Source organism: Vigna angularis, chromosome 9 (assembly GCF_016808095.1).
Source record: "Vigna angularis cultivar LongXiaoDou No.4 chromosome 9, ASM1680809v1, whole genome shotgun sequence".
In the NCBI taxonomy this organism is placed as follows: domain Eukaryota; kingdom Viridiplantae; phylum Streptophyta; class Magnoliopsida; order Fabales; family Fabaceae; genus Vigna; species Vigna angularis.
The window spans coordinates 21,004,813-21,016,967 of record NC_068978.1 but is presented as its reverse complement, the minus strand read 5'-3'; the positions used below and the strand labels follow the sequence as shown (position 1 = coordinate 21,016,967).

The window sequence follows — 12,155 nt, the reverse complement described above, 5'->3', positions numbered from 1 at the left end:
TTAGTTTGGATTTCATTTAAAAACTTATAAAATATTTTTTTTAAAATATACCTGGGTTGAAAACAAATATCCAATGAGCATTCGCAAGTTGAAAAAAATCTATGAATTTTTTTTATGTGGATATCCTATCGGTACCGGGGTAGGTAACGAGTACAGTTTTGTCATGTGGGTCGGGTTGCGAGTAGGCACTACCCATGCCAGACCCGACCTATTTTCATCCCTAGTCAACATAAGCATGTATAGGGTATTTGAATGAAATTTGAAGAGAAGGTCTTGTTCAATTGCAAAAGCATCAAACTAATACAATTTTTTTTTTCAAAATTACTAAAATGGTGTAAGTTTTAAAGAAATTAAAAAAATGAGCAAGTTATGCCAAGTTGGTACGACTTCGTTGTGAAGAACTTGTATCAACTTAACACGACTAACCCATTAAAGTGAAGTCATGTCAAGCTGGCACGACTTCACTTACAATTTAAATAAAAATTAAAACACACTAAAATCGTACCAAGTTGACAAGACTTCATTTATATTATAATACGCTGAAAGCGTACTAAGCTAGTATGACTTCAATTAAAATTTAAAAATACAATTACGACATACTAAAGTTATGATAAGCTGAAGTCATGTCAAGCTGGCATATCTTTTTCTAAATGAAGTTGACTTGCCTAATTTTGTAATTTTCTTTTAAAAATTACACCAATTCAATAATTTTGAAAAAAAAAAGTTGTATCATTTTGGTGCTTCTTTTCTTATTTAACATTATACTTGAGGTACCTAAGCAATGTAACATATGGTCAAGATATGGATTAGAAACAAATTTATAAAGCTTGTCATAAGAACAACAAATCAACAGTTATAGATATCTATTGGTAAAATCTGTAATAGATACTAGATGAATATTCTTAATCGATATTCATTGGAAATAGGTAGGGTATTTTAATTACCTACTTATTGATGAGGTAGGTACTATTATGATATTCAACCCACAACACTTGATACTCACTAATTGCTAGTGAATTTTATTTAATTTTTTTTTAAAAAAAGTGATAAAAATAAATTTTAGTGAGAAATATTAATTGTTGAAGAATTTTTTAGAATTTGATTATGTACATTTTTATTTATACATATGAAATAGAATTTATTTTAGAAAGATTAATTTTAAAAATGTATACTTTGATGCAAAATTTCCTTTTAGGAAAATCATATTTATTTTCATTAATATTTTATTGTGTGATTTCATTTTAAGATTAATTTTTTTTATTTGAGTTTATCATGGATACCAATGAGTGGGTAATGGGACAAATTTTTTAAATGAGGTGGGCAGTGGATATGCACTACTTATACCTCGTCTCAATCTATTGTCATCTTTAATTGTGCACAATGAATTTTGGATGTAATTAAGTATAGAAGTCTTCAAATAAGCCTTCAATAGGATTAGATAATGTTGTGTGAAATTCAATTGTGAGCTTTAAATTGAATTTCATTGATGAAGGTTTGCATCCCAACATTCCACAATCTTTCAAGATAGACATAGTATAGTGCCTTTAACACATTAGCATTCCTTCTTTATATTGGATAATTCTAATTCAAGAAATAATTTTAAATTTCCAAGATATTTTAACCAAAAATATGTTTTTTGAAGAGTTTTTGGTTTGTAAAATTTCATCATTGCTTGTACTAGGAATGATAATATCACCCGCACACACCAAAATTGCAATAAAAGAGGAATGTGCTGCTTTGATGAAAAAAGGAGTAGTCAAACTTAGATTGCTTATAATTATGAGAAAGTAAGGTAATACTAAATTTAGTAAACCAACTCCTTGAAGATTGTTTAAGGCATATGCGAATTTATTGAGTTTACAAAAAGAGGAGCAAGAGTGGTACATCTTATACCATGTTTATATACTTGAGGAATTTGCATAAGTATTTTCTCTTTGAAGCACACATCACAAGTGTTATTACATCTTATTAGAAATTCAAGTGTGAATTTAAGTCACATAATGGATAAAAATGAGAAATTTGATCACCATATAGGAAGGAAACTCCATATATCCATTGTTTTAATGTTTTGGTTTGAAAGTGGTGTCAATTCCTTAAGTAAGTTAGACTCAATTCTCAACAGTGTTGTATCTCACTACTGAATTCTCCTATCAATAGACGTATTAGTTGTATTATAATCAATGATTAGTGTTTGTGACCGGTTCATATAAGTACATTATGGTTTTTATAATGAACATCTTCTTAATGAAAGGTTCACCCTTGAGTAGAAAATTGTTGAGAATCTAAATATAAGTCTAAATCCCACATTAGATAAAAATGAGAAAGTTGAGCACCATATAAATATAGGTTAAGCTCAGGTTTCATTAGTGTTGTATTTTCCTAATGAATTATTCTTTGGTAGTCCCATCACTTCCATAGCAACCAATTCATCATAAATAACTTTTTTTATGGAATTATTGTTTTATAACTAGAGGAAAAGTTTAATAGTCAATACATTGTTGTTTAGGATATGTAGTGATGAAAGAGTCGATGACATTATCACAATAATAATCCCTTAGGTATGTAGGAGATTAATAACCCTATTGAATTGGAGAAGAGACGGTTGATTTTTAATGTGAGGTTGTTTATATGTTGCAGTGGCGATACAAGTAATTGTAGTATGAGGAGTAGTAGAAATATAACTATTGTCATCATCATCCAAAATATATGAATTGGTGATATTTGGTGTAATAAAATTATTAGTATCAATAAGGTCTTGATGTGAGTTTTTTATAGAAAAATGTTTTCAAAATCTTTTATATCTCTATAAATAAATAATAAATGAACTGTTACTGTAAAGACACATGGTACTTTTGATTTTCTGTGACTGTAATTAACTATTCAATTAACAAATGAAATTATATTAATTACCGAATCAATTGAATAAAAAATAATATAGAAAAAAAATGAATTATAGATTTAAATATAGGGACTAAATTCATATTGTTTTTAAAAAATAATAAGAATACAATCGAAAAATATTTATGGAAAATAAATTGTAATTTTTAATAAGAAGTTCAATCCATGATGATCAATTTTATTATGTGGTGGCATAGAATGAAAAATTCGAAAATAGTGTATTTGAGAAATTAATTAAGATTTTGTTGTGACATGAGTTTTTATACTTAATTCAATTTCGTAAAATAATAAAATTTATACCACACTTATAAAATATGATTTTAGTTATATCATTGATGAACATCTCTAATATCACATTGAAGAATGAATATTTTGAACATATCTATGGACAATCTTTCTATATGATAGAATGTAACACAATAATTCAATAAATCGTGTTAAAATAAACTTTATATATATCTAAATATTATAACTTTAGTCATATATTGTTGGCATAATACCCAATTTTGTCCCTACTTTGGTTCGGAAATCTCAAGTTAGTCCCTTTATAGAAAAGTGAGTTGAATGGATCCTTACTTGTAATTAATTGACTCTAATGAGTCCCTTCCGTTAAATAGAAGGAAACGGAGTTAGTGGACTGATAATGTGGCAGTTGTCTTTGGTGAGGTGTCTCCTTTTCTCTCGCGCTCGTTCTTCTTCGAAAATGGTAACCCATGGAGGGGTTGGCCCTGCACGCGCGTCGCCACCTCCTCCGCGCAGTCCGCCGCGAGTTGCCTCCACCGTCGGAATCGATCCCTGGCTTCTCCCCTTCGCTCTCGTGTCTCTGTGCCACGCCAACGCTGCTTCTTGGTAGGGCCAACCTCCGCAATTTTTCAACAGCAATGCACGATCCATTAATTTTTCTAGAGAGCCCGAGCATAAAATTTAAACTCCGCTTGGATTTCATCCTTTTAACATGATTGGCCCTTCGCTCTTCAAAGGAGCATATTCTCTTTCGAATTTTTCTCGATACTTCATCACCGTCGCTGTCTGTTTAATTCGTATTAGAGGTCCAAACGGGTCTTTGATTAACCTGAGTTGAAACCGACGCACCAGCGCCCCCTTGAACGCACCAATTGAGGGCCTGGGCATCTCTGTGCCTTGGGGGATTACTTTAATGGCTTTTGGCTATGAGGATTCCTTGCTTTCTGTAAAAATGAATGTTGGAAACTGTTGCTGCAAAACCAATTGGTTTTCCCAAGCTGCATTCTCTATGGCTAACCCTTTTCATTGCCCAAACTATTCCCTGAGTTAATTCCTTTCCCTATCGCTTCTCTCCTGGATTAACTTGTTGTGTTGGATGAATCTTAATTTATGTGGCAAGTCTGGTCAAAGAAGATCCAATTGTCTTTCTTAACTGGAATTTGGGACAAATGGGAAACCACTTGTATATTTGAAGAAGGGGGAAGTTGCAGCTTGTAAGAAGCCTACCCGTACATATTTGTATTTTAATTTCAAAGGGTTCATACAATGAGGATGAGACCTACCGCGCAACGCCAACCCAAGGACTCTTTCCTTCCTCCACCGCCACCCACTCCAGTCGACTTCCACCGCCGCTAGTACCCCTCCCGCGACTCCGACGTCAGCAGCCGCCCCTCATCCGTTGGCGTCGGCGGACGCCCCACTCTCGATTTCTACAAAGACCGCCAATTCCAGCAAACGGTAGTTTCCACCATCAACTCCTTCCTCTCCTCGCACAATTTCCCAATCACCTTCAAAACAACCTTCCCCTCTGCCAAAGACATCCTCGAAACCCTAAAATTCCTCCTCTCCCTCCTCGATTTCCCCTCCTCCAAACTAGAAAAGGATCTTCCTTTCCTCCTCAAATGCCTCAATTACCCTTTCAAAATCAACAACGCCATCAACCAATACACTGTCAACAGTTACATGCACTACATCCGCGGCGACGACGATGCCGTCGAGGAAGTTGACCGCAACATCCAGGAGAAGATCCAACACCAGGGTTTAGGAGAAGATCCAACTGAAAATACATGGCAGCTGAAAATACACCACGTAAGCACGCAAACAATTGCGTCTTGACACTTCACCAAAGACAACTGCCACATCATCAGCCCACTAACTCTGTTTCCTTCTATTTAACGGAAGGGACTCATTAGACTCAAATAATTACAAGTAAGGATCCATTGCACTCACATTTTTATAAAGGGACTAACTTGAGATTTCCGAACCAAAGTGGGGACAAAATTGGGTATTAAACCTATATTGTTTTAAGATCTCCAATATATTTTTTATCCTACACTCACGACTTTTCATGATTTTTCATTTCATAAGGTGTTCAGAATAAGTAATTCAAAAGCTTTTTATTACATTTCAGATAGTATTTAGTGTAAGAATTTTGAAATAAATTTTATCTTGAGCTACAATTTGGACGTGCGGAAAGCATTTATGGAGGTGTAGCAAACAAAACTCCATTTTGATTGAATATTTATAGTTTAAGGTAAATTCCAAATTTAAGCCGAATGTAAGCTCATATATCATTCAAACCAGGCCATTACTTATTGCACCTCCATATTTTCTTCCTCACCTCGTACTTTTTAAAATACGAATTACATTCTTATCGTGGATGTGGTGGCGGTTTTGACAATAGAGGATGAGGTAGCTTCCTCCAAGCTCCAGCAGGGCGGAGGAGACGACGAAAAAGGAGAGGTAAGAAGATGGAGAGATGAAGGAAGGCGGAGGAGGGGCTTGGAATCAATGGTATAAACATGTATAAAAGAACTCACGTTGAAATAATTTAGTTGTAAAAAATAGTAAGATATCCCTAAATCCCCGAGAAACACATACTTGATTTGGTCCGATGTAGTTCCATCTAGTTGGTTGTCGAATGGTTCTGCAACCGTGTCGAAGTAATAACCTTCTTGTACAAAAATCATATAAAAATTAACATTAGATTTTGATTTACAGATCATGAAAACAAAATGGTGACTGTGTCACTCAATTTAACTTTTTGAAAAAAAAAAAAAAAGGGAAAAGACAGAAAACATGGATACCCTACACAGCACATAAAACTGCAGCAACCAACAACACAACACATTACAACAGTGTACTCTCCTTTTCTCTCTCACTCACTATAACTCTCCCACTCACTCCTTCCCATCACACCATTTCAGTACCACCACCATCGTCGTCAATGGCGAGCACCACCGAGCCGGAGCTCCACCGTGACGGCGATGACAACGCGCCGCCGGAGGATGAGGACACCGGAGCTCAAGTCGCTCCGATTGTGAAGCTCGAAGAGGTGGCCGTCAGCACTGGCGAGGAGGACGAAGATCCCATCCTCGATCTGTACGATAACACACTCACTCACACATACACAATCTTGGATTGTGAATTTGAATTGAGATTGTTGTTGCAGGAAAGCGAAGCTGTATCGGTTCGACAAGGAAGGGAATCAGTGGAAGGAACGTGGCGGTGGGAATGTGAAGCTGTTGAAACACAAGGTTACTGGAAAGGTCAGGCTCCTCGTGCGCCAATCCAAGACGCTTAAGATCTGCGCAAATCATCTCGGTACTATCCATTGCTTTGCATTTTCTTTTCATTTGTAGCTAAATATATCCTACTCCAATTACAGAACATCATTTTCATCAATGAAGTCCTTTTTCAGAGTATGCATAGCAGATTATAATTTGGATAAATTTCTTCTTGACCATAAAAAGAAGATAAACAGTGAAATTACTCTATCTTGAGTTAAATATAATAATTAAAATAATGTATGAACAATTTTCTACAAATTAAATTATGTACAAGTTAATTTTAATTTATGAGAAATTTCATTTCATATCTTCGAAGAAATTACCTGGAAGTTTCTGTGATTCCATCTCTCGTTTAATGAATGTTTTATGTTACTTTTGGGTCTTTTGGACGGTATGTTTTATGCTTTGTGTTTGTTAACTGTGAATCGATTATTTGTGAGAGACCGTTAAGATTCTTTTTTATGTTTATGGTTTTTCTTTTGTCTTGAACTATAACAACTTTAGTTGGGTCCCTTAAATAAAGGGAATGGTTATTTGGTTGTCTTTTAGAGAAATTGTAATGAAATAATAGTGATTAATAGAGTGGCCAGCTACACTTTGCCTTTGATTCTTAATATCTTTTCTACTTTTCTTTTTAGTTTTTTTTATAGGGAATTGCCAATTTAATTTAGTATATATATAGTATTGGTTATGCTGCTGCTGAGTGCATGTTGTTTCTGCTTGTGATTTTGAATTTGAGTCATAAGTGTGAAATCTCCTTTAATATTCAGAAAGAAAGTGTCTCTTACAGTGATCCTTTCCGAAATCTTAGTATTCGTCATGTTACTTTTTGAAATATAAAAAATATGAGGTTGGTTACCGAAATGTACATTTTATCCATTAAATTATTCACTTATGATTCAGGGACTAATTCAAATGGTCTTTACATTTCACAATTAATGTTGTAAAACTTTTTTTAATATTTTCGAACTAACATTAATGATAACATGCAATATTGAGTTCGTTATTTGATTAACAAAACACAACTCACCAAGAATCAAACGGTGAAGAAAGAATTCAAGAGGAGGAAGAGAGAAAAAATCAAGGGACATAGTCCAGAAAATTATCTCCACTATGAAAGTAGGATTACAGTGTTTCTCTCACTCTCTGAGGATCTCTCAATAAATCTCATCCTCTCGGATGGTATACAAAAACACTCTCTTTTGCACACTCATAGTTTCTACTACACAGTGTCTTTCACCTCTCGGTGATGTTCCTCTCTTCACGGTAGTACCCGTGGCTTTTTCTCTTTCTCCTCTTGAATTTTTTCTTCACCGTTTGATTCTTGGTGAGTTGTGTTTTGCTGCATATTTTGCATTCATTTTATAATGAATGAAGGAAGAAAGGACAAGAAACATGGTTGGTGCATTGGAGCAATTTATGGAGCTTTAGTGAAGGTGGAAGACATTCTTCATCAATATATGGTATATGAAAACATTGACCCTTCTTTTCAGCATGTGAATGGATCCCATTTTTGTTTTTATCCAACAAAACTCCCCCATAAAACTCAAAATGGGTATTCCATCCTTCATTCCATCATTGCATCCTGTCTTTAGTTGGAAGGTACCACGACACCAGCACCTTGACAACAATCTTCAACCTTCTTGGTTGGTATTGACTTAGTCATCATGTCAGACCAATTTAAGTCTGTATGGATTTTCTCTTTCTTTAATTTCTTCTCATCCAACGCTTCTCGTATCCAATGATATCGGACGTCGATATGCTTCGAGCGTGAATGGAACATGGGGTTCTTGGTTAGATGAATGGTACTTTGATTATCACAATTCACCACATAATCATCTTGATCATGTCCTAATTCACTTAGGAAATTCTTCATCCATAGCATCTCTTTAGAGGCTTCAATCACCGCTACATACTCTGCTTCAATAGTAGACAATGTCACACATTTTTGTAGCTTTGACTGCCAAGAAACAGCTCCCCCTACAAAAGTAATCAGATAACCTGATGTTGACTTCCTTGAATCGAAATCTCCAGCCATGTCTGAGTCTGAATATCCGATTAGCTTTAGATCTCCATTGCCAAAACATAAGCTTCTTTTGACAGATCCTCTTAGATACCTTAGTATCCACTTAACAGCTTCCCAATGCTCCTTTCCTGGATTTGACAGGAATCTGCTCACAACTCCTACAGCATAGCCAATATCTGGTCTTGTACAAACCATTGCATACATAAGGCTACCCACGGCAGAAGAGTAGGGTACCTTGTTCATTTCTACTTTTACTTCTTCATTCTTTGGACATTGCAACTTGCTGAGTTTGAAATGTCCATCAGTTGGAACACGAGCAGATTTGGCATTGTGCATGTTGAACCTTTTGAGAATCTTCTTGAGATACCCATAGCATTCTTCTAGAACGATCTCTGGAGATTTTCATTCCAAGTATCTTCTTCACTGCACCCAGGTCTTTCATGGCAAAAAACTTACTCAATGCCTTCTTGAGAGCAGCTATTTTAATTTCGTCCTTCCCTACATTCAACATACAAGAGAAGTATGATGAACTCACCATTTTCATAATGCTTCACAAACATGCAATAATCTGCAAAGGTCTTCTTGAAATTATGTTGGATCATGAAGGAATCAAATTTCTTGTACCATTGTCTTGGAGCTTGCTCCAGACCATAGAGACTTTTGTACAAGGCCAGATATTGGCTATGTTGTAGGAGTTGTGAGCAGATTCCTGTCAAATCCAGGAAAGGAGCATTGGGAAGCTGTTAAGTGGATACTAAGGTATCTAAGAGGATCTGTCAAAAGAAGCTTGTGTTTTGGCAATGGAGATCTAAAGCTAATCGGATATTCAAACTCAGACATGGCTGGAGATGTCGATTCAAGGAAGTCAACATCAGGTTATCTGATTACTTTTGCAGGGGGAGCCGTTTCTTAACAGTCAAAGCTACAAAAATGCGTGACATTGTCTCCTGTTGAAGCAGAGTATGTAGCGGTGACTGAAGCCTCTAAGAGATGTTATGGATGAAGAATTTCCTAAGTGAATTAGGACATGATCAAGATGATTATGTGGTGAATTGTGATAATCAAAGTACCATTCATCTAACCAAGAACCACATGTTTCATTCACGCTCGAAGCATATCGACGTCCGATATCATTGGATACGAGAAGTGTTGGATGAGAAGAAATTGAAGATAGAGAAAATTCATACAAACTTAAATTGGTCTGACATGATGACTAAGTCAATACCAACCAAGAAGGTTGAAGATTGTTGTCAAGGTGTTGGTGTCGTGGTACCTTCCAACTAAAGACAGGATGCAATGATGGAATGAAGGATGGAATACCCATTTTGAGTTTTATGGGGGAGTTTTGTTGGATAAAAACAAAAATGGGATCCATTCACATGCTGAAAAGAAGGGTCAATGTTTTCGTATACCATATATTGAGGAAGAATGTCTTCCACCTTCACTAAAGCTTCAATGCACCAACCATGTTTCTTGTCCTTTCTTCCTTCATTCATTATAAAATGAATGCAAAATGTGCAGCAAAACACAACTCACCAAGAATCAAACGGTGAAGAAAAAATTCAAGAGGAGAAAGAGAGAAAGCCACGGGTACTACCGTGAAGAGAGAAACATCACCGAGAGGTGAAAGACACTATGTAGTAGAAACTGTGAGTGTGCAAAAGAGAGTGTTTTTGTATACGATCCGAGAGGGTGAGATTTATTGAGAGATCCTCAGAGAGTGAGAGAAACACTGTAATCCTACTTTCATAGTGGAGATAATTTTCTGGATTAGGTCCCGTGGTTTTTTCCGAGAAGATTTTCCACGTTAAAATTTCCGGTGTTATTTTTCCCTACGCATACATAGCTATTTTTACGCTTCCGCATAGTGTCCATTTTGGGTTAGCAGAGGAGGGAACAAATACCGTTGTTTCTCTTCGTAAGTGTGAAATCTCCTTTAATATTCAGAAAGAAAGTGTCTCTTACAGTGATCCTTTCCGAAATCTTAGTATTCGTCATGTTACTTTTTGAAATATAAAAAATATGAGGTTGGTTACCGAAATGTACATTTTATCCATTAAATTATTCACTTATGACAGGGACTAATTCAAATGGTCTTTACATTTCACAATTAATGTTGTAATTTTTTTTTTAATATTTTGGAACTAATATTAGTGATATGATGCAATATTGAGTTCGTTATTTGATTAAAGTACATGGTGGTTATCATTATTGTTGTTGTGTTTCTGATGGATATGATTTCAGTTCATGGCAGTTTGACAGTACAGGAGCATTCTGGGAATGAGAAATCGTGTGTGTGGCATGCTTCTGATTTTGCAGATGGAGAATTGAAGGCTGAGCTGTTCTGTATTAGGTTTCCCTCTGTTGAGAGTAAGTCTTGAAGACACTTCTCTCTTTTCATGTTTTTTATTCTACACTTCTTCTATTTCTGTATAAACTGATACTGCGAATTTGATTTGTTATTGGTCTTGTGGTCTGATAAACACATGCTGTGTGGAGAGTATTCATTGATCAATATGTCAGATTTCTGGTGGTGGTAAATAATTGCCTCATTTTTTGACTCAACAAGCATGAGTTTATCTTTAGCACAATGCTAGGACATAACTAAAGGCTTCATTATATGAACTTCTTTCTTGGCTTCAGAAGTTGAGGTTTTTTCTGTTTTTCAATGATGTGTTTTTGTAACCTCCAAAAAGAAATAAACGTGTCAGTCCAGAGTAGCTATGTAACATATATTACATTAGTTCAAACAGGATTTAACTGTTGGTTTTAATAAAGAACTATCCCCCAATGATCTCTGCATTCTGTATCCTCCTAGGTGGTTTCAAGAAATGAATCAGGTTAACTTTTAACCCTGACATAGGTTGAGTAATGATGATAACAAGGATTTACATTTTTTGATACTGTAAAGTGAACTAAGGAAGAAATAAATGTTGTCTTCATTTGACAACTTTTACATAATGATTGAAAAAATGTTGTCACGTGATTTAATTTTGAAACTTTTCCTTTCGTATCCAGACTGTAAGACCTTCATGACAACTATGCAAGAGGTGGCTGAATCACAAGGAGAGGAGGAAGAGGAAAACAAAGATGCTTCAGATACTGCCGCTATCCTTGAGAAACTAACTGTTGGTGAGGATAAATCAGTGGAGGAGAAAGAGCCCGAAAAGGTCACCAAAACGGAAAAGGTTACTGTTGGTGAGGATAAGTCAGAGGAAAAAAAGCCAGAAGAGATCACAAACACACACGACAAAGATGAACAGGGTATAGTATAAGAAAAGCCAAGCCTGAGGATCAGAAGATGAATCAGATCCACCAGCATAGTATTTAATGTGCCTGGTGAATGAATGATTTGTTCTCTTATAGGTTGCTTTTTTTTCCTATAAGATTGGTAAACTAGACTGGAACCTCAGGGTGTGGAATTTTGGTTGGTATGAAGATTTGATTCTATCAGTTTTGAGTCCTCCTTTTGTACTGGTTTGCAAGCATGCTTGGATGGTTTTGTGATTGTGGGTTTTCATTTTTCTCATGTTTTATCCAATTGAGTTTAGTATTTCCTTTCAAAAGAAGATTTTTCTTATCTTTTTAGGGCAATTATACAGCTGGGATTTGTGTTTAATGTTTTGGATATGTCGGTTTTGTTGTGCCTTCTCATTTTTGTTAAATGATTACTAAGGAGTCGCTGTTTTGTTTTGTTA

General features: G+C 35.4%; 1 protein-coding gene across 3 annotated transcripts; it reads left to right on the top strand.

The window, feature by feature from the left end:
- The first annotated feature begins 5,523 nt into the window (after positions 1-5,523).
- Positions 5,524-12,155, top strand: LOC108346915 (ran-binding protein 1 homolog b). Of its 3 annotated transcripts, none has more exons than XM_052868860.1 (5): positions 5,524-5,604; positions 6,069-6,243; positions 6,314-6,465; positions 10,702-10,827; positions 11,476-12,155. In XM_052868860.1, the coding sequence occupies exons 2-5, from the start codon at positions 6,089-6,091 to the stop codon at positions 11,730-11,732; spliced, it is 690 nt and encodes a 229-aa protein (XP_052724820.1). In that variant the 5' UTR covers positions 5,524-5,604; positions 6,069-6,088; the 3' UTR covers positions 11,733-12,155. The 3 variants fall into 3 exon arrangements, with proteins under 3 accessions (XP_052724820.1, XP_052724821.1, XP_017441468.1); XM_052868861.1 differs by having other exon boundaries at positions 5,524-5,655; XM_017585979.2 differs by lacking the exon at positions 5,524-5,604 and having other exon boundaries at positions 5,965-6,243.